The following is a 20416-nucleotide window of genomic DNA, read 5'->3' on the forward strand; positions in this document are numbered from 1 at the left end:
TTAATTTTGGGCGAATGCTCAAAATGATAAACTAGTCAATTTTCGGAGACTGGGGAGTATTGTATAACATCCCACAAACTTTTAGTGTTTTTATAGTTTTGGATGAAAATATGACAAATGAGAGGTTATAGAGTTTATGATTAGAGTTTTTGTTTTTTTTTCCATTTATACTAATATATTTAGAAATGTAGTACTTCATTTGTTCTATATTAATCGAGTAATTTTTCTATTTGAAGAAGTTCCAATATAATTGAATCATTTTTATTTTTAGCAAAAAGTAAGTATCTCTTACTTTATTTTGTTACTTTAATTAATATCAATTTAATACACAAAAAGAAATACTCTCTCAATGAACGAGGAAGGAAAGGAGAATAATTAAAATTTTAGTTTTTACTTATTTTTGGTGCTCTCTGTTGCATAAATGGATGTTACACTTTCCTTTTAGTTTGTCCCACAAAAGATGTCACATTTTCTTTTTAAAAAAATTCTCCCTTATATTAATATAAATATATTATTTTATCTCTTCATTTAACACACAAAATAATTTCTCTAAAAATCCTGAGTTATTCTCTAAATATGTCATCTATTATATGTTATAGGACGGAAGGAGTAGTCACTAGTACTCCACTGTTAATGGAGTGGTGTCTCACCCTTGAATTGAAGAAATCCTAAAAATCCCGCCTTCCCAAAATCAGGAATGGTGTCTCTCCAAATCCGGGTGGCTCGGATCCCCAAGCTCAGGCTGCCGGTCCCACACCGCAGCAACTCAATAGATCTAAAGCAGGTGCCGCCGCGCGCGTTATCTTCAGCCAAGCATCCCTTGCTAAGGGAGCCGATGCCGAGACACGTGGCGGTGATTATGGATGGGAACAGGAGGTGGGGTTTGCCTGTCGGGTCGGGCTTGGGGCCTTGAGAAGGATGGTGGAGCTCTCTTCCAACTTGGGGATAAGGGTTCTTACTGTCTTCGCCTTTTCTTCCGATAATTGGTTTCGCCCTAAGGTGGTAAATTACTTATTAATAATGCTCAAAATTATCTTTTTCTTCTTCTTTTTTTTAATTCAATTGTTTTCACTTTATTTCTTGATTTTTTAATTTTTATTATAGGTGGAAGTTGATGTCTTGATGGCATTGTTTGACAAAGCATTAAGAGAGGAACTCCAAAATTTATTAAGGTATTTGCATTCTTTTACTATTATAAATTTTGTTTACGTGGTGAGTACAGTTCATATATTCGATATATCGAAAATATGATATATATCGAATATTCGATATAAAATGATATATCGCGATATAAGGAAATTCATATCGTTATCGTATCGAAAACTTACGATACGGTATCGTTTCGTATCGAAAATTACGATATATCGAAAATCCGATAATTTTTTGATATTTTTCAATACGATACGAGCGATATATCATTTTTACGATATTTTTCCCCATTCCTAATTTAAAGAGATAGAGCAAGATAGAAGAGTAACCAACGTGAGATTAGAGGAGGGAATGAGCTATAGACAAAGATGGGAGAGAGATTGGTTTCTCCATGAGAGAAAAATCATCAAAAAGGAAAATGATAAATATTTCATTTAATTCATTCTTCTTACAAATAATAAATTAAAAGGCTCCACTCATATTTATAATATGTGCAGTAAAAAATATTTCCAATAAACTAAGAAAAATAAATCAAATCATAACCAGTATAACAATAAATTATAAAATAAATTAAATAATTAAGATTATCAATTCATTTCCAAAATAAATAAAAGCCTAGATCAGACTCCTAGCTATTTCTACTTGTCATATTCGATGTGTTACAGTAGCAATTGATATTCAAGATATGATATTATAACATATATGCTGGTTCTGGATGTGTCGATATTGATAAAGATATGATACTATGAAAGTAGATAGTACAATTTGTAATGTGTTTCTGTGTGATGTCAAATTTTGTTTATTTTTTAAAATATTGAACTTTGCATATTTATGACTCGCCGTTGAAAATTCAGTGTCCAAAATATGAATTGGAACAAAGGATTTACCTTGGAATTTTAATGTGGTGGAATTCAATTACATTGTTTGACGATTAAAGTAACTTCATTTTTGTAAAAAATTTTATTGCAAGCCAATCAAAATTTTATGCAAATTTGGAAAGCATAAATAACTAATAAAAGTTCAAATTAAAAAAAACATATATCCGTGCACCCAGAATAGTATGAATATTTGGTTCGACACGAATTTTAATGAATAATTTGGGGTAAATTGGCGAGCCCCCCACATGGCGCGCTGGTATGGGACTTACACTAGCCGGCCCGCGAATGAGCGTCGTTTTTCATCGATTTTATATTTTTTTTAAAAAAATCATAAAATACAATAATAATTTTTTAAAAATTCAACAAAAAAGTAGCTGTTTTTTGCCCATTTTTTGCGTTTTTTATTTTTATTTATTTCTTCGCAATCACCTATAAATAACGCATTTTTCACACCGTTTCCCACACCAAAACACTCTCTACATCTTATTTCTCTCATTTTTGTTCACATCTCATTGTGCAAAATGTCCGATGAAGCGAACGAAGCAACGGCAACGAGAGGGCAACTAGAGATTGAGGAAAGGAACGAGGCGAATCATGTCAACCGAACCCCGCTTTATTAGACATGTTTTACATGGCCATTATGGCCTACACTTCCCATATGACATCAATCCATTTAGGCACACATAACCAAGCACTTGGGTTTCTCAAGGTTAAATCCCAATTGCCGCCAATGCCCCTCAAAGAGTAGTTTGTAAGGATTTGCAATGTGTAATTTTAAAATTTCTAGGATTTTAATTATGTATGTAACGACCCGTTAAATCGTTACCTACACGAAAGAATAAACCACGTATCAAATACACTTTCGACAACAAATCGAGACGAAAAGTTGGATAAGAATCGCGTCACATCAGGCACGTTTTCCAATTGGATAAGAATCGCGTCACATCAGGCACGTTTTCCAATTGGATAAGAATCGCGTCACATCAGGCACGTTTTTCAACGCCGCATTAATTACGCGTCACATCGAAACGAAAAGACGTGAATTTTTGTCTTTTATGAAAATATTTTCTATAAATACAACCTCCTTTCATTTCATTTCATTTCTTTCGAAATCGAGAATCCGAGAGAGAGAAGAGAGAGGAGGAGCCGATGGCGGCGGATCCGCGACGGCGGATTCGTGGCAGCGGTGAAGGGAGAGGGACGAATCGTGTCAACGTTTGTTTCTACCGTTCGTTTTTCTTGATTCAAGAAGGTATATTGTTTACTTTCTATCATCCTACCCGTTTTGACCATGTTCTTGAGTCCTACATACATGTAGAGGGTGTAGGTTTGATAGATCGCAAGTTTAACGGGAGGGAAAGTGTGTTTCGTAAGAACTTGTTTGATTTTGCGCTGTTGATTGAAATCATGTGTGTTGGATTGAAATATTTGGTGAATAATATGAGTTTATGTGCAAATATGTGTATGAGGAACGTGTAAGCATGATTATGTGTTTTCGAGCATGAAAAATCGGTGTTGTGTTGTGGAAGTTTTAAAAACCCTATTTTCGAACTTGAACCAGAAATCTGTGATACACGACCAGTGACTTATGATCTGTATTTGACCCATCAAACGGTCGAATTTTGGTATGAAAATTTTACTAAGTTAATTTCAAGGTATTTTCTGTGTCTCGTATAAATTTCAGCCTTTTTTGTCAAGAAATGAATTTTTAAAAAATGTTTGAAGTCGACTGCGCAATTCTGCCATAAACTGGTATTCTCGGCCAGAATGTTTCGAAATCTGTTTGACCGACCAAATGACCTCCTTTTGATGTGATTCTTGAACTAGATGAAACTTTGAAGTGTCTTCTGAGTCTTGTGTGAAAATTTCAGCCTTATTGGACATTGTATGAATTTACGGTGAATTTTTCAAATGAACTGCGCAGTGCTGCTAGAATTTTATGTTCCGATCAGAGAGTTGCATAAATGTTTTTACTGACCAAATGATATGATTTCGGTGTGAAATTTTAACTGGGTGAACTTGAATGTGTCTAATGTGTTGTGACCAAATTTTAGCGTCATACGATGAAGGATGAATATTTGGTGAATTTTTGAAGTTGACTGTGCAATTCTGCCAGAAAATGTTTTCTCGACCAGTAGGTTACGTTTCCGAATTGACCGACCAAAAGGGGGTATTTTGATATGAAATTTAAACTGGAAGTTATTTGATGAGTCTACTGCATGTTGGTAAAGTTTTAGCCCCAACGGAAGTCGGGTGAATTTTTAATGATTTTTACAAAATGGTTGCGCAGTTCTGCCAATTTTTTTATCTTTACAAGATGACTATATTGTTATGTTATAAGTGATATACATGATTTATATATGGGTAAGAGAATGATAAAAGGAACGATAGGACATGCATGATAATATAAGTTTACGAAAGGCTGATCTGTTTTGTCGTTGGCAAGGGTGATTGAGTATACGTGAGCTCGAGGAACAAGGGTTGCCTTAAATGGATATTGAATGGTTTAAGCAGACGAGGTGGACTTTCTTTTACTAAACTCTTTTACGCTTTCAAAAGTATGATTATGGTGTAATAAGGGTGGTTTAAAGTGTTATGTCATGTCATGTTTGTTTTGATGATGAGATTGTGCCTGATGCCTAGTTTGTGAGTGCGCTCCATTAGGCTATAGGGCTATGTTAAACGAATTCGGGTCTGAGTAGGGCCGCAAACCCTATCAGGCTAGTGTACACAGGTGGGATCGTGAGCCGTCCTTGCTAGTCGGCCGGTCTCGTGGGCGAATAGTGTGGCCACACTTTCGTCGCACAATGGAAAGAGAATGTGATTGAATGATTGATGAGAAAATGGGGAGATTGATTGTCTGGCCATACTTTGAAATATTTTTGTGTTCTCGTGATATTTCTTAACTTCATAAAACTCGAGATCACTGGTATGGATGACATAACTGTTTTTATTAAAAATGTTTTCGGCATGAGCCCATTGAGTACAACAAGTACTCAGCCCTGCATGTGTTTTCCCTATGTGCAGGTTGAGCGGGAAGTTGCAGTGGATGTTGAGTCGGCATAGGGAATTTGGATGCGTTGTGTCTTCATACATAGGCGTCATCCTTGACTCTCTTTGAAACCTTATTTCCGCTGCTATATATATATATTTTTGAACTAAAATATTATTCTTTTAAGCTAATTGAGTCTTTCTTATGAACTGAAATCATTAAATGCTATTCTATATGTTTGTCCCTTGGTCACGATCGCCTCGTTTGTAACACCCCTAGCAAGTGCGGTCGTGACAATGTACTCCCTCCGTCCGCAAATAAGAGTCATTTCTATTCGGTGCGTGTTTTAAGAAATGTTAAAGAAAAGTGGGTGGATAAAAGTTAGTTGCATATGGACCCCACTTGTTATATTACTTTTGAATAAATTGCAAGTGAAATGAGTTAATGGAATGTGAGGTATATTACCATTTATAGTATAAATGAACCAAGACTCCTATCCACGGACAGATTGAAATGAAAAAACGGGACTGATATTCGCGGACAGGGGGAGTATTTTTCAATTATGCATTTTTTCTTTTTTAGGATTTGAATTTATAATTTTTGAGTTTTAAAATGAATAGTATGTTAAATGAAATGTTTTTATTGGAAATGAGTAGATGAGTCAACGCTCATAACGTTTCTCCCACACATCCTTCATTCTTGATTTAGATAGACGAGATATAGAATTTTGATGAATATTGTTGCTTACGAAACCCTAAACTTAAACCTATTTTGTTGCGAAAAGATATGGAAAAACCCGAATGATATCACCAGTATTGTTTTCACCTCGTCTACATCATAAAATATTAGTAGGATTTTAAATTATTTAATTTCGTGTTCTCGAACATTTATGAATTTCAGTATTAAAATAATATTTAATCTAAAATATAAATTAAATTTATTGAAAAAAATAAAAAATGAAATGAATTAGTGAGACCCAAGAATACTAAAGAGAAAAGATGGTAAGAGATGAATGGTTTGAGGTATTGTCTCTTCATTAAGAGACGAAACAAAAAGTATTATGGGGCCCACTACATGTTTACTCAATAAGATGACATTGATATTTTTCTATTTAAATACTTACAATTATTATTTTTCTTTTTAATTAAATATATTAATTAATAATTTTTAAAATTCTGTACCGACTCAGGAATTGTGTTATTTCAGTTGCACGTACATGAAGTAGTAAAATGATATGCTCACTAAATTGTGTGCAGAGTAAAACGAGACAAATTATTTTGTGAATTATAAGTGAGCCCTTTAATAAACTCATTCAAGATTTGGAGCGACATGTGGCAGCTAGTCATGGTGGTGCAATTATATGGTGAAAGATTATGATGATTTGGCATTTGGAAATAGGGCCAGCAGATTACATATATGAAAAAATTAATCGCCATCTCTTTATTGTCGGTATACATATTGATTATTAGTTGAAATATCTTGATTGTAACTTGAAAACACAATTCATAATTAACATTGCTAGAATTTTCTTAAAACCATTATTTATTTATTATTGCTTTATTAGTTCCGCCGAAAAAGATCTTTGCTTCAAGTTCAAAAAACCAAGTTATTATTAAAAGAAAATATATTAAAAAGCATCTTACCAAAATAACCGCATAAATTCTCCGAGACTGCAGTTCTTTCACTATTTGTACGCACCGTTGATATTTATTTTATAAATTACTTTAATCATCAGATTTGAAAAATATACACTACTCAGAGCACCCGCAACGCGGGCCGCGGGCATTCCGCGTTTCGTTCCTTCGGAACGAAACCGTAGCGGAACGCGTTGCGGCGCTGCGTTTCGTCGCGGTTCCGTTCCCATGCCGTCCCGGGTGCCGTCGGCACGAGACGCGGCACGGTCCGTGCCGCCACGCGCTTCGGCGACGTGGCTCGCCCTGCGTCGTGCGTGACGCCCACTCGCCAGCCCGCGAGTGGGCGTCGTCACGCTGACTCAATAAATTCATTTTTTTAAAAAAAATGAATTTTTAAAAAAATATTTTTTATTTATAAAAATTGTTTTTTATATTTAAAAATAATTTTTACAAATAAATGAATACTAGAAATTCGTATTAACCCATATATATTTGATGGGCTTGCGAATTTATGAAACTCATTCTTGGTTGTCTCTCTTTTATAGAGACATCCTTGAATGTTTCATGTTCCACTTTCGATGTGGGAAAAACTCATTCTTGGTTGTCTCTATTTTATAGAGACATCCTTGAATGTTTTATGTTCCACTTTCGATGTGAGACAAACTCATTCTTAGTTATCTCTATTTTATAGAGACATCCTTGAATGTTTTATGTTCCACTTTCGATGTGGGACAAACTCATTCTTGGTTATCTCTATTTTATATAGACATCCTTGAATGTTTTATGTTCCACTTTCGATGTGGGACAAACTCATTCTTGGTTATCTCTATTTTATAGAGACATCCTTGTATGTTTTATATTCCACTTTCGATGTGGGACAAACTCATTCTTGGTTATCTCTATTTTATAGAGACATCCTTGAATGTTTTATGTTCCACTTTCGATGTGGGACAAACTCATTCTCGGTTATCTCTATTTTATAGAGACATCTTTGAATGTTTTATATTCCACTTTCGATGTGGGACAAACTCATTCTTGGTTATCTCTATTTTATAGAGACATCCTTGAATGTTTTATGTTCCACTTTCGATGTGGGACAAACTCATTCTTGGTTGTCTCTATAAAATTGTATTTTAAATTATGTCATTTTTTATTTTTTTTAGGATTTTAATTACGTCTTTTTCTATTTTTTTGAATTTTAAGTTGTAATGTTATTTTAATTTTAATGAAGTGTGTTTGTTTTAATTGAATTGGGTTGGAAATAAAAATAAAAAATGAAATTGAATGAATAGTAATTTAAGGAACGGATAAGAAACGAAGGGTTGCAGGTTTCGTTCCTTAGTTAAGGAATGAAGTAAAAAGGTACAGTGGGGCCCGCAAATAGTAGTTTAAGGAACGGTTTAGGAACGGTGGGGGAACAGCATTGTGGATGGCCTCAGAGTTCGATATTTAGTTTGATAATATCAATAATAATTTCAACAATATTGAAATAAAAATAAATAAAAATACTAGCGTGGACTAGTGCTGACGGAAATTGTCAGTGATTGTATGTATTTTTATTTTATGTGATTAATAAGTAATTAGTAGAGTAGTAGAATTAGTAAAAGATTATGGAATTGGGCCCCCTTTTTGAGGCAAGCTTTAGATTGCGTTAAAATAGGCAAAAGAAACTAACACACCTAACACACACACTACTGATTTGTTAATGAAAGTAAAGAGTTGCAGTAATTGAAGCGTGCGCTCCAAGCCAAAACGCCATCACTCTTTCACTAACCTATCTAAATTATCAATCTTTGATTTGCCCTTTTTAGGGGATAACAATAACAATTGCTAGATTTTATATTCTGTGTTGTGGGTCTGGTTTTTTTTTCCTCTTTCTTGAACGTTCTGTGAAAAAAGGTGGAGTCTTCGATCATTTCAGGAGAGAGAGGGTGAAGAAAGAGTAGAATATTTGGGTGAAAATTGGATGGGAGTGAGAGAAAGGAAGTGGGAGGGTGATGAGGAAGTCTTTTAAAGATTCACTCAAAGCGCTTGAAGCTGATATTCAACATGCCAACACCTTGTAGGTTTTTTTTGCTTTGTTGATTTTTAGGGTAGGCAAATTTGTTGTTAAATCCACTCTTGTATCTTTATTTTTAATGCTTTAATTTATGTGGAGTTGAAATATCTACTTTGAAGATATAATTTTGATGCTAGCAGGTTTAAATCTTTGAGAATTGTGTAGCTAAATAGCAAAGGAAGGTGATTAGGAGTATGATTGTAGGGGTTTAAATCAACTTTTAATGTTAGTTGTAAAAAAATTGGCATCTTGTAAATTTAGGGTTACATTTGGCAAATCATTGAAGATGTTATTTTTGGGTGGATTTAATGTAAAAGTCATCTCTTTTATGATCTGATGTTGAGATACAGGGCATCGGATTATCCGAGGGCATATGATGGTGCTTGCATTCAGATGAGACTATCGTATAGCCCTTGCGCGCATATATTTTTCTTCCTTGTTCAATGGACTGATTGTCACCTAGCCGGTGCACTCGGGCTTATTCGGATCCTTATCTACAAGGTAGCTTCGTGGTTTTTATGCATATCGTGCGTTGTGCTAGTTTGCATCGGGGTGAATCTTGATGATGTGGCTGGTGATTTTAGGCTTATGGTAATGGTAAAACAACCGTGTCTATTCATGAAAGGAAGGCGAGTTTGAGGGAGTTCTATGGTGAGTTAACGTATAGATTCATTCATATCACCGCGTTTCTTGCCATGTTTTTACGTTAGTTCTTGATCTTTGATTCAGGAGTGATATTCCCCTCTTTGCTGCAACTTCACAACGGGATCACTGATGCCGAGGAGAGGAAGCAGAGAGAGCTCTGTGACACTAAGTACACGAGAAGAGATGAGACGGTCAAGGGGAAATTGTCCGAGATTGAAATCGAGAGGGAGGAAGAATGTGGGATTTGCATGGAAATGAACACAAAGGTTGTCCTGCCTCGTTGCAGTCATTCTTTGTGCGTTAAGTGCTACAGAGACTGGTAAAGTCTCGATTTTTATACGCTTTGTAAATATTGTGATGAGATTTTACTCAAAAACTACGCTTCATGCTCAGGCGCGCCAAATCTCAGTCATGTCCGTTCTGTCGGGATAGTCTGAAGCGGATGGATTCCGGGGAGCTCTGGATACACACTAGCAACTGTGACATAACTGACTTATCCACCATTGCAAGGGAAAATCAGAAGCGACTGGTCGTGTACATCGAAAAACTGCCCCTTGTCGTGCCGAATCTGATGGTGGTCTCTTGTGATCCTCATTCTTGAACAAGGGCTTTTATCCTTGTCCATTTTTTGTACAGCATGTCAGGTGATTTTTTTATTTATATACCATTTGTTACTGTATATATGGTTTGGCGATTTTAAACAGAAACAAAGCTTTGCACGATTGTGAGAACTCTAGATTTCTTCTCATCTGATGCTGATGATTATTACATGTATATAATATAATTATTTACATCCATCAAATAAGTAATTTTACATAGCTTTTTTTATGTTTAGAGGTGCATATTAGTAGATGAATTCCATCTGAATCAACACATGAACAAGAGAGCATAGAGCATTGACATTAACAACGCTAAAGCGCTCGCACGATAAGGAGCTATATACGATACATAGATTACGTGCACATCATGCTTGTCCCATTTTACATAGCAAAATGTAGGGCACAAAAACATACAAAGGCCACCGTCCACTCACAGCGCACATTTCACGAGTTATTCTTAACTTCACTCATCGTCGTTGTCACCTTCGTCCTCATCTTCCTCCTGTGAATAATATCGTCAGTCACATAACAAACTTAACCAAAATACACATCAAGGAAGGCTATCAAAGTAAACTAGAACTATGGAAGTCAAAATGAACTCCAAGAATGAAAACAACGAACAAAGTAGCATACAAAACGACATAGTAAGTAGGCAACCATACCTGCTCATCGTCATGAACTTCAGATGCCGACTTCTCAGAACCTTCATCATCCTCGTCAGAAGAACTCTCCTTCAAATCAAATGATACGGGACTTTGAGATACAGCTCAAGCTAGCATTCTTACGATCAAATTAAGTGTGGAAGCGTATAGAAAAGGTGCATTCACCTGCTTCTTGAGGTAAGCAGTCATAAGCTTTTCGTATTCAGCCTTCCTCTTCGCAGCTTTAGCTTCATACGGAGCTTTTTCCTGAAAATTAGAATGTGAGAGAAGTGCGTCGACCGACTTCAAAGAGCAAAACCAAGCCATACGAATACTATTAGAGAGAGTAGCACAGCACTTACAGCTTCGGACAAGGATTTCCACCTCTCTCCACCAGCTTTTCCAACCTATAGCAAAAACACACGGAAAAAAAACATAAAGTTAATTATATTCAGAATCTATAAACTTGAATTCAGCATTATTAATAAGTTACTAACAATAGAACAAAATCCATACTGCTGAGACGGCCTTCACATTTGGATTTTCCTTTTTGAAGGTCTTCCGGAAATCCTCACTGTGATAGCAGATTGACCACGAATGTGATAACAGCATGAGAAAATATCTATTCTACGATGCAATATGCAGGAGCTCGTACAGGAATACAAAGAAGGCGCTTGGGGGCCTTTTGGGCTTGTTTGGGTCTTTAATAGCCGTCTTTTCCTTCTTACTCTTCCGTGTATCTTCCTTTTGGACACCTTTCCTCTTCCCAGCGCGCCTGAAACGAATAAACATGCAATCAATATACGTATAATATCATCATACTTCAGCATAAACTCAATGAGATTGCAAGATTAACCAAACACACACACACTAGAATGATTTATCAACCTATCATCGACAGGCTTCAATGCATCTTTAGTTTCTTTTCTCGTAGCCCCTCTGCTCCTGCTACCGGTCTTCATATCTACAAGTCACGAAAACCATAACTCTGGATATAGTTGCCAGAATGGTGTATACACATGAAGCTACATAAACGTATAAACGTATAAAAGGCGTGCAGCAAATAAACATAGAAAAACAAAATCGAAAACTGGTGATGCTTGAGGGCATTCACAATGGGGCGGACTATAGCCCGCCATATCTTTTTAACAACTATTTTGTATTCATTTTTAATTTTTTTGTTTTCGAATATAATAAAATAGCAAAATATACATAAATTTAAGACCACAATATGAAAAACTTCATTTTATTAAAAAAGCCGAAGGAGTACAACACGTTGGATTAGCCTAAGGACCTGCTCCGACTCTTGATGCTCACGCTCAAGTTTGGCCAAGCAATCGGCCGTAGCCCTAGCCACACAATCGAATAGGGCCCGAGTCAAGGCCCTATTTATGCCCGCTGTGGTAGTGAGGTTGTCGTCAGGATTCATTTTGCTAGAGTGAGAGAGGATTGAGTTGGGGAAAGAAGAAATTGATGTGAGAAAAGAGTTATATTTATATATCAGAAAATGGGGAAAAAGTGCGTTTTCATCGTCCGGACACCCGCAATGGGGCGGACGATAGGACTAATTTACGGGCGTGATGTGGAGCGGCATCGTCCGCCCGCCCTCCCACAAGGGCAGACGATGCATCGGGCCGACTGAATCAACCAGTAGAATTATAAACAAGCAACGGCTACATGAAGGAATGGGATTTTTGTTGCTTTTTACATATGTGGTGTAGTTAAACATAGTTGAATTAAATAAAAAAGGCAAATAATTAAATTCAAAACACTAAAATCAACCGTTTCCGAAAAATTAAGAAGGAAATAAGCTCATAACTACCTAAACTACACAAATCATTATAGCCCAAAAAAATTTCACAGAAAACCACTTGAGCATCAATATACAGAGAGCAATATTATGCAAAAAAAAAAATTTACCAACAAACTGTAAATCGGAGGCCTAGATTTCAGCAGCAGAAATAATGTGAAACTGATAATGAAAAACATACCAAGAAGATAAGAAGCGATCTGTGATGGGTCAATAGAGAGAAGTGTAATGAAGAAAGAAGAGGAATATAGTACGAGCGTCCCCAGCAATAGCAAGTGGGATAGCATAGAACCATTACTTTAACGGGTACCGACCCAGCCGGTAAGGAGAATCTCAGATTTAGGCAAATGAGGCCGTTTGCTGTCCCGTTCCGATTTCTCCATTACCCGTAAACTCGGGTTTCGGGTACGGGTAATAAAATTGTTAGAGCATCAGCAATGGAGGCGTCAAAATCGCGACGCCGATTTTTCGCCGACGCCGGTTCTGACGCCGAACCATTGCGACCGGCGTCAGCGATATCGGCGTCAATTTCGACGTACCCATGTCAATTCGTGTAGTGACGCCGGTTCTAACGTCGATCCTCACGGCGCCATTGTAGGCCCCGGATCGGCGTCAGACCGGCGTCAGAATTTAATTTTTAATTTTTTTTTCGAAAACACTATATATACGCGCTTTGAACGTCATTTTCATCCGCACCACTTGTTTTAACGAGTACTCTCTCTATCTTTCTTTCTGTACAAGATGGTCTCAGATTCCCCCGACTCCCGGGGTAAGGTCTCAGACTCCCCCGTCTCCCGGGGTAGGGTCCCAGACTTCCCCGGCTCCTGGGGGAGGTGGTTGGCCTTCGATGACCGGGTACTACAACATGTACCCGTGGCAGCAGATGATGCCGGGGTGGGCACCCCGCATGCAGCCCCCTATGCAGATGATGCCGGGGTGGGCACCCGGGATGCAGCCACCGGCGCAACAGATGATTCCACCGGCGTAGGGGACGCCCGGGGGAGACAACGCCTATCGGCCGACTTTTGATTTTTCCACCGGTTCTTCGCACACATCGACCCCAACGGATGCACAGTATACGGAGACCTTCTCTTTAGCGGACTTGGGTTTTGATATTAACGAGGTTCCAGAAACTCTCATTCAAAGCCAGGGAGTAGGGCGGGGTAAGAAGAAGGGCAAGGCCAAGAAGGTCAGCGAGTCGTCGCAGCCGGAGGAGGATAGCCGGGTCCGGAGGAAGTGGACGGACGCGGAGAACGTTGCGCTTGCCAAGGCGTGGGTGAGTGTCTGCGACGATCCTCTCGTTTCGAACAACCAGAGGATCGTCAACTTGTGGGCCAGGATAGCCGCAGCCTACAGGGCATTTTGCCCTGAAGGGAGACCGCGCACCAGGGAGGAGTGCCGGAAGTGCTGGGACCGAATCAGGTCTGGCGTCTCTCGATTTTCGGGTTTGTACGCCAACGCCCTCCGCATGCAGACCAGTGGCCAAACAGAGGAAGACTGCAGGAGGATTGCGGAGAGAGCCTACCCCGATCCGCAGAAGAAGTACTATGAGTTCACCTACTGGAACTGCTACGTTGTGCTCAACGAGTCGGAGAAATTTCGGGCAGGTGTCGACGATGGCTGGCGAAGAAGCAGAAACTGAACTATACCGGAGATTATAGCGGCAGCAGCGGTGGTTCGACAGACCTCCCCGAGACGGCCCAGGAGGTCCCGACCCCTCGTTCGTTCGGTCACCGACCTCGCCCGGTTGGCCAAAGGCGGGCGCAACAGGTTGCGATGGAGGGCATCCCGAGTTCCCAGGGGGTCCATTCGGCATCCCCCCTCGGCAGGTCTACTGAGGAGCTCAAATTCTTCGCGCGCCAACAAACGCGCGCTCAAATGGTGAAGACCCTAGCCGACTTCCAATCGGCGGTGGACCCCGAGGTGAAGGATTATCTTCGTGTATTGCTCCAGAGCCAGTGTGAAGAATTGGAGGCGATGAGGAGGGAGACCGGCGGGAATAGCCGCGGCGTAGGTGGCGACAGAGGCGGCGGCGACGACGGTGAAGAAGGGCTGGGCGACGACGGAGACGAGGACGGCAGCGAGGAGTGATTTTTTTTACTTTTTTAATTGTACTTTTAAATTTTTGTACTTTTTAAAAATTATTGTACTTTTTTTTTAAATTAATGTACTTTTTAAATTTTAATAGTATTATTCGAATTTCCCGTATTTGTCTCGTAAATTAAATTCCGTATATTGATACGATTGTAAATTAAATTATATAATTGTTATTAGTGATGTAGATAGGTAGTGAGAAGGCTATGTGAGGGCTATTTGATGTCCAGTTGATGTGGCAGGAGAATTTTAGTGCTGATGATGTGGCAGTGTGAAGACTATGTGAGGTCTATGTGAAGTCCAGTCTCATTGTGAATGCTCTTAGGATTTCAGGTTTTGGATGATACCAGATCAGATTAGAGCATTAGTGGCGCGGAATTCCCGGCGAAATTCCCTGGGAAATTCCCAAAAACACCTCCTGCCACGTCATACGGACTTCTCACTACACTGCCACGTCATAAGAAATTCTCACTGCACAGTGGCGGACATCCCCAAGGATTTCCCGAAGGACTTCCCACAATTAAAAAAAATTAATGCAATAAACGGGAATTCGCGCGGACGTCCGCACGCCCATCGCGACGGAATTCCGCGTAACGCCGCGGAACTGCGGTATCCTCGGCGGAATTCCGTATCCGTGCATACCATGCACAATGGCGGACGTCCACCGTGAAATTCCGGCACGCCGGTCGAAATTTCATCTGGACGGGCGCCATTGCTGATGCTCTTATCAAACAAATAATTATATTTTGTTGTTTTTGTCTTCGGTTTTACATTACTTTCTAGTTTTATTTCAGCGAGCAGTATTTTGTGAGTATATTTTATCTTCGACATTATTTTAAATAAAGATTTTAATTTTCTAGTCATATCATTTTATTTTCTTCATCAGGGAAAGGTGTAGCAGCATCAGACTGTCGTGTATTGCAGATATATGCTTTATTTGAAGTGTATATAATCTTATTTAAATGCTTTTTGGTTTTTAAGTTATGTTATTGATTTGCCGTTAGTTAATACAGAGTATGATTATTTAATTTGTTTGTGTTCATTTTCTTTGCTGTCAATTGCAAATTTGACTAATTATATACTCCTCTGTCCCTCGTTTAAATATCCAACACTAAATCACATATTTTTAAATACTCTTTCTCTTACTTTTTTCCTCATTTACTTTAATTTCTCTATTTACTCATAAAATAAAATTATATAAAATATTATGTCGAATTTAAAATGTTCCACTTAAAATGAAACGGAAGAAGTAGTATTTTCTTTTTGAAATAAAGATTTCAGACAAGAATTGTCTTGTCTCGGGTGGTTTCTGTTTTTCGATACTCAAAATATGTTTCCGATCAAAATATGGTTTCCGATCAATAGCGGATGTCCAGGCAGACGTCGGACCGGCGTGCCTGTCGTCCGTGCGGGACGTCAGCTATTGCGACGTTTGAGACGGATGCGGATGTCCTCGGCGGACATCAGGTATTCGCGGCTGTGCGCGGACGTCCGTCGTGACGTTGCTATTGCGGTGACACGACAGACGTCCCGGCGGACGTCCCGATTTTCGATTTTTTTTAAAAACTCTATATATACTGCTCGTTGCGAACTTTATATATACGGCTCGTTGCAAACTCTATATATACGATTTTTTAAAAAACTCTAACGCATGTATTATCGTCGAAAATTAAGGCCTAAAACAAAAGCATATCATACCGTCGGGCCGGGGGCGCGAGACCCTCATTCGGCTAGCGGCAAACTATACAGATTCAAGGCATAACATGTACTTTGTTTGAATCGTTTTTTGGTTTGGGATGGTTTTTATTTTTGGTGAACTATGTATTTTTTTAATTTAAATATGTATGCTTTTTTTATAAATAAAATGGTTGCATTTTTCCCGTACTCGTGTCAAAATTTTAATTCCGTAATTGTTAATTTGTGAATTTTTATTATTGTGTTTGTCCGTCAGGATGTCCTTGGGGATGTCTGTTATTGTGCAGTGAAATGTCTTTATGATGTGGCAGTGCAGTGAGATGTTTTTATGACGTGGCGGGGTGTCCATCGGGACATCCGTCCCTATTGTGGAGGCTCCAAGAAGATGATTAAGACAATTTTTTGGATACTCAGTTTTTGGAATACTTGATGGCTGATTTTTCGGATCGTGTTCATACGGTTCCGGGTTTAACTATGTAGATAAGATAATTGAACTGTTGGAGGTGGAACCGATTTAGCCAGTTTGTTTATGCGCAAAGTTAACTAGGACACGACACGTGGACATACACAATTTTTTTTGTTTTGGGAGCTGAGGAGCTCTGACTTTGGGCCTCTGTTGATTGGGCTCAATGCGTTTTGGGTGGATTGACTAAATGAGTTAATTCACAAAATCGAATACGCGTCATTATATTTACAAAATTTTGTTAATTAATTACTACAAATTCATCCTTCAAAAATAAAAACTTTTGAAATAGCATGAATTTTAATATAAAATTGATAAAGTAGGAAAAAGAAAATGTAAAATGGATAAAATAAGAGAGGAAAAAAGAAAAAAAATAGTGAAAGTAGTCTTAGGGGTGTTCGGTTTGCAAGATTGTATCTGTGATTAAATTTGTATTGTGTTTGGTTCGTGAGATTTAACCTCACGATTCAATCCTAGATGGATAATCATGGAATAATTAGTCATAGCTAACTCCATATAACTAAAATAATCTCGCGACTCAATCCTAAATTATATTTTAGTATTATTTTATCTTGAAATCGAACATCACCTCAGTGGATTGTGAACTCTATGTCCTAAATAATACTCCCTTCGTCCCACGTTACCTGATATAAAAAAAAAGGGATGGACAAGAGATATAAGGCGTCGCTATCCACCACAGAAACTCGCCATGTATGCAATGCACTGCACCAATTGAAATCACTCAAGATAAGAATCAGATAAGGCGGAGGCTCCCACAGCCGTTAGATCGATCCACTCCCCCAATCCAACGCTTCCAATCCTCCCCTCCCACAAAAAATCTCGATCTCCATCATCAAATTCAAATCCTATATCTCAACCCCAAAATCACCACAATTCCCACCTCCAATCACCACCACCACCTCCTCCACAATGTCCACCGCCGCCGCCGCCTCGTCCTTCATCGGCATCCGCCTCTCCGACGTCCACCCCGGGTCGGGCCGCGTCCAGGCCCGCTTCGGATTCGGCGGCAAAAAAGCCGCGCCGAAGAAATCCCCATCCAAGAGCTTCAACACCGACCGCCCGCTGTGGTTTCCCGGCGCCAAGGCTCCCGAATATCTCGACGGCTCCCTCGTCGGTGACTACGGCTTCGACCCGTTCGGCCTCGGGAAGCCGGCCGAGTACTTGCAGTTCGATTTGGACTCGCTCGATCAGAATCTGGCCAAGAATTTGGCGGGAGACATCATCGGGACTAGAACGGAGCTCAGCGACGTCAAGTCCACTCCGTTCCAGCCCTACAGCGAGGTTTTCGGCCTCCAGAGGTTCAGGGAATGCGAGCTCATCCACGGCAGGTGGGCCATGCTCGCCACCCTCGGCGCTCTCACCGTCGAGTGGCTCACTGGCATCACCTGGCAGGATGCCGGCAAAGTAAGTTACTTACATAGTTGTTCAATTTTTCCCACAAACTTTAAACATAAACATATAATATCACGAACTTAAATAATTGTTAAATTGTTTCCAGCAACAAAATCTAGCTACATTTCATTTGTTATTACATCATGTTACTACTGAAAAATGATAGTGATAATGATTATAAAGTCCTTAGAAGCCAGATATGGTTATCCATCTCATTTTAATGTAGTTAAATTTTGTCGCTGATTGAAAAAAATCAACAACTAAGTTTAGTTAAATTGCTAACTAGCCAATTTATGAATGCGGTATATTAAAAATGTCAACACGACAAGATTAATATGTCAACACAAATTTGAATGATATACTTATGTCTTTGTGTTGAGATTTAAATATTGACATCAACCTAGAGACACAAGTATGTCAATTGAATTTATGTTAACATATTAATGTCGTCGTATTGACATTTATAATACGCTGTTTTGATGAGTTAGTAAGTTAACAATTTAAAAAGAGTTAAAAATTAATCACACCTCCATGATATTGTATGTCAAGTACAAAGTTTGTTTTTCAAAAGTTTTGTGGTATTAGCCGTCAATATCTTTTTTTATATTGATAGATGATTACAAATTTTAATAAATTTTAAATAAATTTAATTGATGTTGATTTTATATTATATAGGTAGAGCTGGTGGAGGGATCGTCGTACCTAGGACAACCATTGCCCTTCACAATATCCACATTGATATGGATCGAGGTGCTCGTGATCGGGTACATTGAGTTCCAGAGGAATGCGGAGCTTGACCCGGAAAAGAGGTTGTACCCTGGCGGGTCGTACTTTGACCCGTTGGGGCTAGCGGCCGACCCAGAGAAGAAGGAGACACTCCAACTAGCTGAGATAAAACACGCTCGTCTCGCAATGGTGGGGTTCCTGGGCTTCGCTGTCCAAGCGGCCGCCACTGGAAAAGGGCCGCTCAACAACTGGGTGACCCATTTGAGCGACCCGCTCCACACCACCATTTTGGACACCTTCGGCTTTTTCTCTTGATCACTTGCTAATTTATATATTTTGTTGAGGACATAAATCAATCCATGCTATATGTAAAATGAATTTATGGGTGTTCTCATGTAAAAATTGTGATATTTTGTCTCTCTCGTTTTATTACATGGACATGATGATATGTTGTTAACCAAAAACTCATGAAATGTGTTCAAAAGGTTATCGAGTTTCATCACTATTCTTTATATAAGTAATTAATTTTTGGTTAAGAATAGACGTATCAATTGATAGTTATACTTTTAGTGTGAAGGATTCAATTCAGAACTATTAAGAGCTGAATAATTTATTAAGTGACATTACAAAGATAGTTCTCAATTAAACTACTCCCATTTATATCTTAGAATACTATACTACTACTCTTGATGAGTGAATTAAATAAAATAGACTTTGTCGTTTCCAAGTATGCGCGGTCCCTGGACATTAAGAGTATCATTGGTGATCCATGAACTTTGATATTTTACGATTTTAGTTCTTTTGTATATTTTTCAGACTAAAATCCTCCCAAATCATCGAGGTATTTTTATACTTTTTTCATCAACTCATTTATGTTGTCACATTTTAATTTCTTGCTCCCTCTGTCTTTCTCTATTTTGCATTTAAATAGTTTATTTGTCTATACTCTCATTAGTGCTATCGATGGACTCAGTCACATGAATTTATTACTTTATCAATCTTAACATAATAAAATTGAAGTAGATATACGAGCACCAGACTAACACTTTCGTAACTTGTTTATTGATCTATCATTAAGGATAACATACAAACAAATTTTGGTGATAATGTCATCTATGCAATGCCAAGAAATAACTATACGTTGAAATTCACAAACTATTTTCAAATGCAAAACTATGATATTATGCATGAAGAAACTTTTATTACCTTTATATGCTGATAAATCCAATAGATTAGTTACATTAGTTTTCAAGTAAACACACAATTTAGGTGAATAAATTATAATAACAATAAAACTTGGTAATAACTACTAATATAGATAAGTGGTGGATAAACTCACAACCAAAATAGAGAGAGTGGAAGAAAGAGATTAAAGTGTGCCAACATAAAGAAATTGGTAAAGAAAAAGTATAAAAATGGCTTGGAGGGCATTTCAAGTCAGGAAAAAATGAAAAAAGTGTAAAAGAACAAAAAACTTGTAAATATCAAAGCATAGGGACTCCAAATAATATTTTATAAGTTTAGGGCCAACATACATGCAAACGTCACAATCAATTTTTCTATTTATCCCTCACATAGTTTAATTACATTAGTTCTGGTTAATTTTTACAATATTCGT

General features: G+C 38.2%; 3 protein-coding genes across 4 annotated transcripts; 2 read left to right on the forward strand and 1 right to left on the reverse strand.

Annotated features, from left to right (window-relative positions):
* The first annotated feature begins 8338 nt into the window (after positions 1-8338).
* Positions 8339-10185, forward strand: LOC121747041 (E3 ubiquitin-protein ligase AIRP2-like). The gene is made up of 5 exons (XM_042141027.1): positions 8339-8715; positions 9063-9213; positions 9297-9363; positions 9442-9676; positions 9751-10185. Exons 1-5 carry the CDS (start codon positions 8651-8653, stop codon positions 9956-9958), a joined length of 726 nt encoding a protein of 241 aa, XP_041996961.1. The 5' UTR covers positions 8339-8650; the 3' UTR covers positions 9959-10185.
* Positions 10186-10232: 47 nt separating this feature from the next.
* LOC121747051 (high mobility group B protein 1-like) lies at positions 10233-12719 on the reverse strand. Of its 2 annotated transcripts, none has more exons than XM_042141037.1 (8): positions 12589-12719; positions 11486-11561; positions 11253-11372; positions 11114-11171; positions 10960-11004; positions 10784-10864; positions 10619-10687; positions 10233-10458 (listed from the first exon to the last, which is right to left on the reverse strand). In XM_042141037.1, the coding sequence occupies exons 1-8, from the start codon at positions 12692-12694 to the stop codon at positions 10420-10422; spliced, it is 594 nt and encodes a 197-aa protein (XP_041996971.1). In that variant the 5' UTR covers positions 12695-12719; the 3' UTR covers positions 10233-10419. The 2 variants fall into 2 exon arrangements, with proteins under 2 accessions (XP_041996971.1, XP_041996977.1); XM_042141043.1 differs by having other exon boundaries at positions 12518-12648.
* Positions 12720-17322: 4603 nt separating this feature from the next.
* LOC121770484 (chlorophyll a-b binding protein CP29.1, chloroplastic-like) lies at positions 17323-19262 on the forward strand. Its single transcript, XM_042167217.1, has 3 exons — positions 17323-17370; positions 17446-18084; positions 18748-19262. Exons 1-3 carry the CDS (start codon positions 17323-17325, stop codon positions 19111-19113), a joined length of 1053 nt encoding a protein of 350 aa, XP_042023151.1. The 3' UTR covers positions 19114-19262.
* Positions 19263-20416: the final 1154 nt, after the last annotated feature.

Source organism: Salvia splendens, chromosome 1, assembly GCF_004379255.2.
Source record: "Salvia splendens isolate huo1 chromosome 1, SspV2, whole genome shotgun sequence".
In the NCBI taxonomy this organism is placed as follows: Eukaryota; Viridiplantae; Streptophyta; class Magnoliopsida; order Lamiales; family Lamiaceae; genus Salvia; species Salvia splendens.

What these genes read in the sequence shown, in the direction of transcription:
- LOC121747041 (XM_042141027.1), top strand. Translation starts at nt 8,651, where the DNA reads ATGAGGAAGTCTTTTAAAGATTCACTCAAAGCGCTTGAAGCTGATATT. An exon ending in ATTCAACATGCCAACACCTT is followed by an intron (nt 8,716 to 9,062) that starts GTAGGTTTTTTT and finishes GTTGAGATACAG; the next exon opens with GGCATCGGATTATCCGAGGG. An exon ending in GTTAAGTGCTACAGAGACTG is followed by an intron (nt 9,677 to 9,750) that starts GTAAAGTCTCGA and finishes CTTCATGCTCAG; the next exon opens with GCGCGCCAAATCTCAGTCAT.
- LOC121747051 (XM_042141037.1), bottom strand. Translation starts at nt 12,694, where the DNA reads ATGCTATCCCACTTGCTATTGCTGGGGACGCTCGTACTATATTCCTCT. An exon ending in ATGTGAAGGCCGTCTCAGCA is followed by an intron (nt 11,005 to 11,113) that starts GTATGGATTTTG and finishes TTTTTGCTATAG; the next exon opens with GTTGGAAAAGCTGGTGGAGA. An exon ending in GGAAATCCTTGTCCGAAGCT is followed by an intron (nt 10,865 to 10,959) that starts GTAAGTGCTGTG and finishes TCTAATTTTCAG; the next exon opens with GAAAAAGCTCCGTATGAAGC.
- LOC121770484 (XM_042167217.1), top strand. Translation starts at nt 17,323, where the DNA reads ATGGACAAGAGATATAAGGCGTCGCTATCCACCACAGAAACTCGCCAT. An exon ending in CCACCACAGAAACTCGCCAT is followed by an intron (nt 17,371 to 17,445) that starts GTATGCAATGCA and finishes CACAGCCGTTAG; the next exon opens with ATCGATCCACTCCCCCAATC. An exon ending in CCTGGCAGGATGCCGGCAAA is followed by an intron (nt 18,085 to 18,747) that starts GTAAGTTACTTA and finishes TATATTATATAG; the next exon opens with GTAGAGCTGGTGGAGGGATC.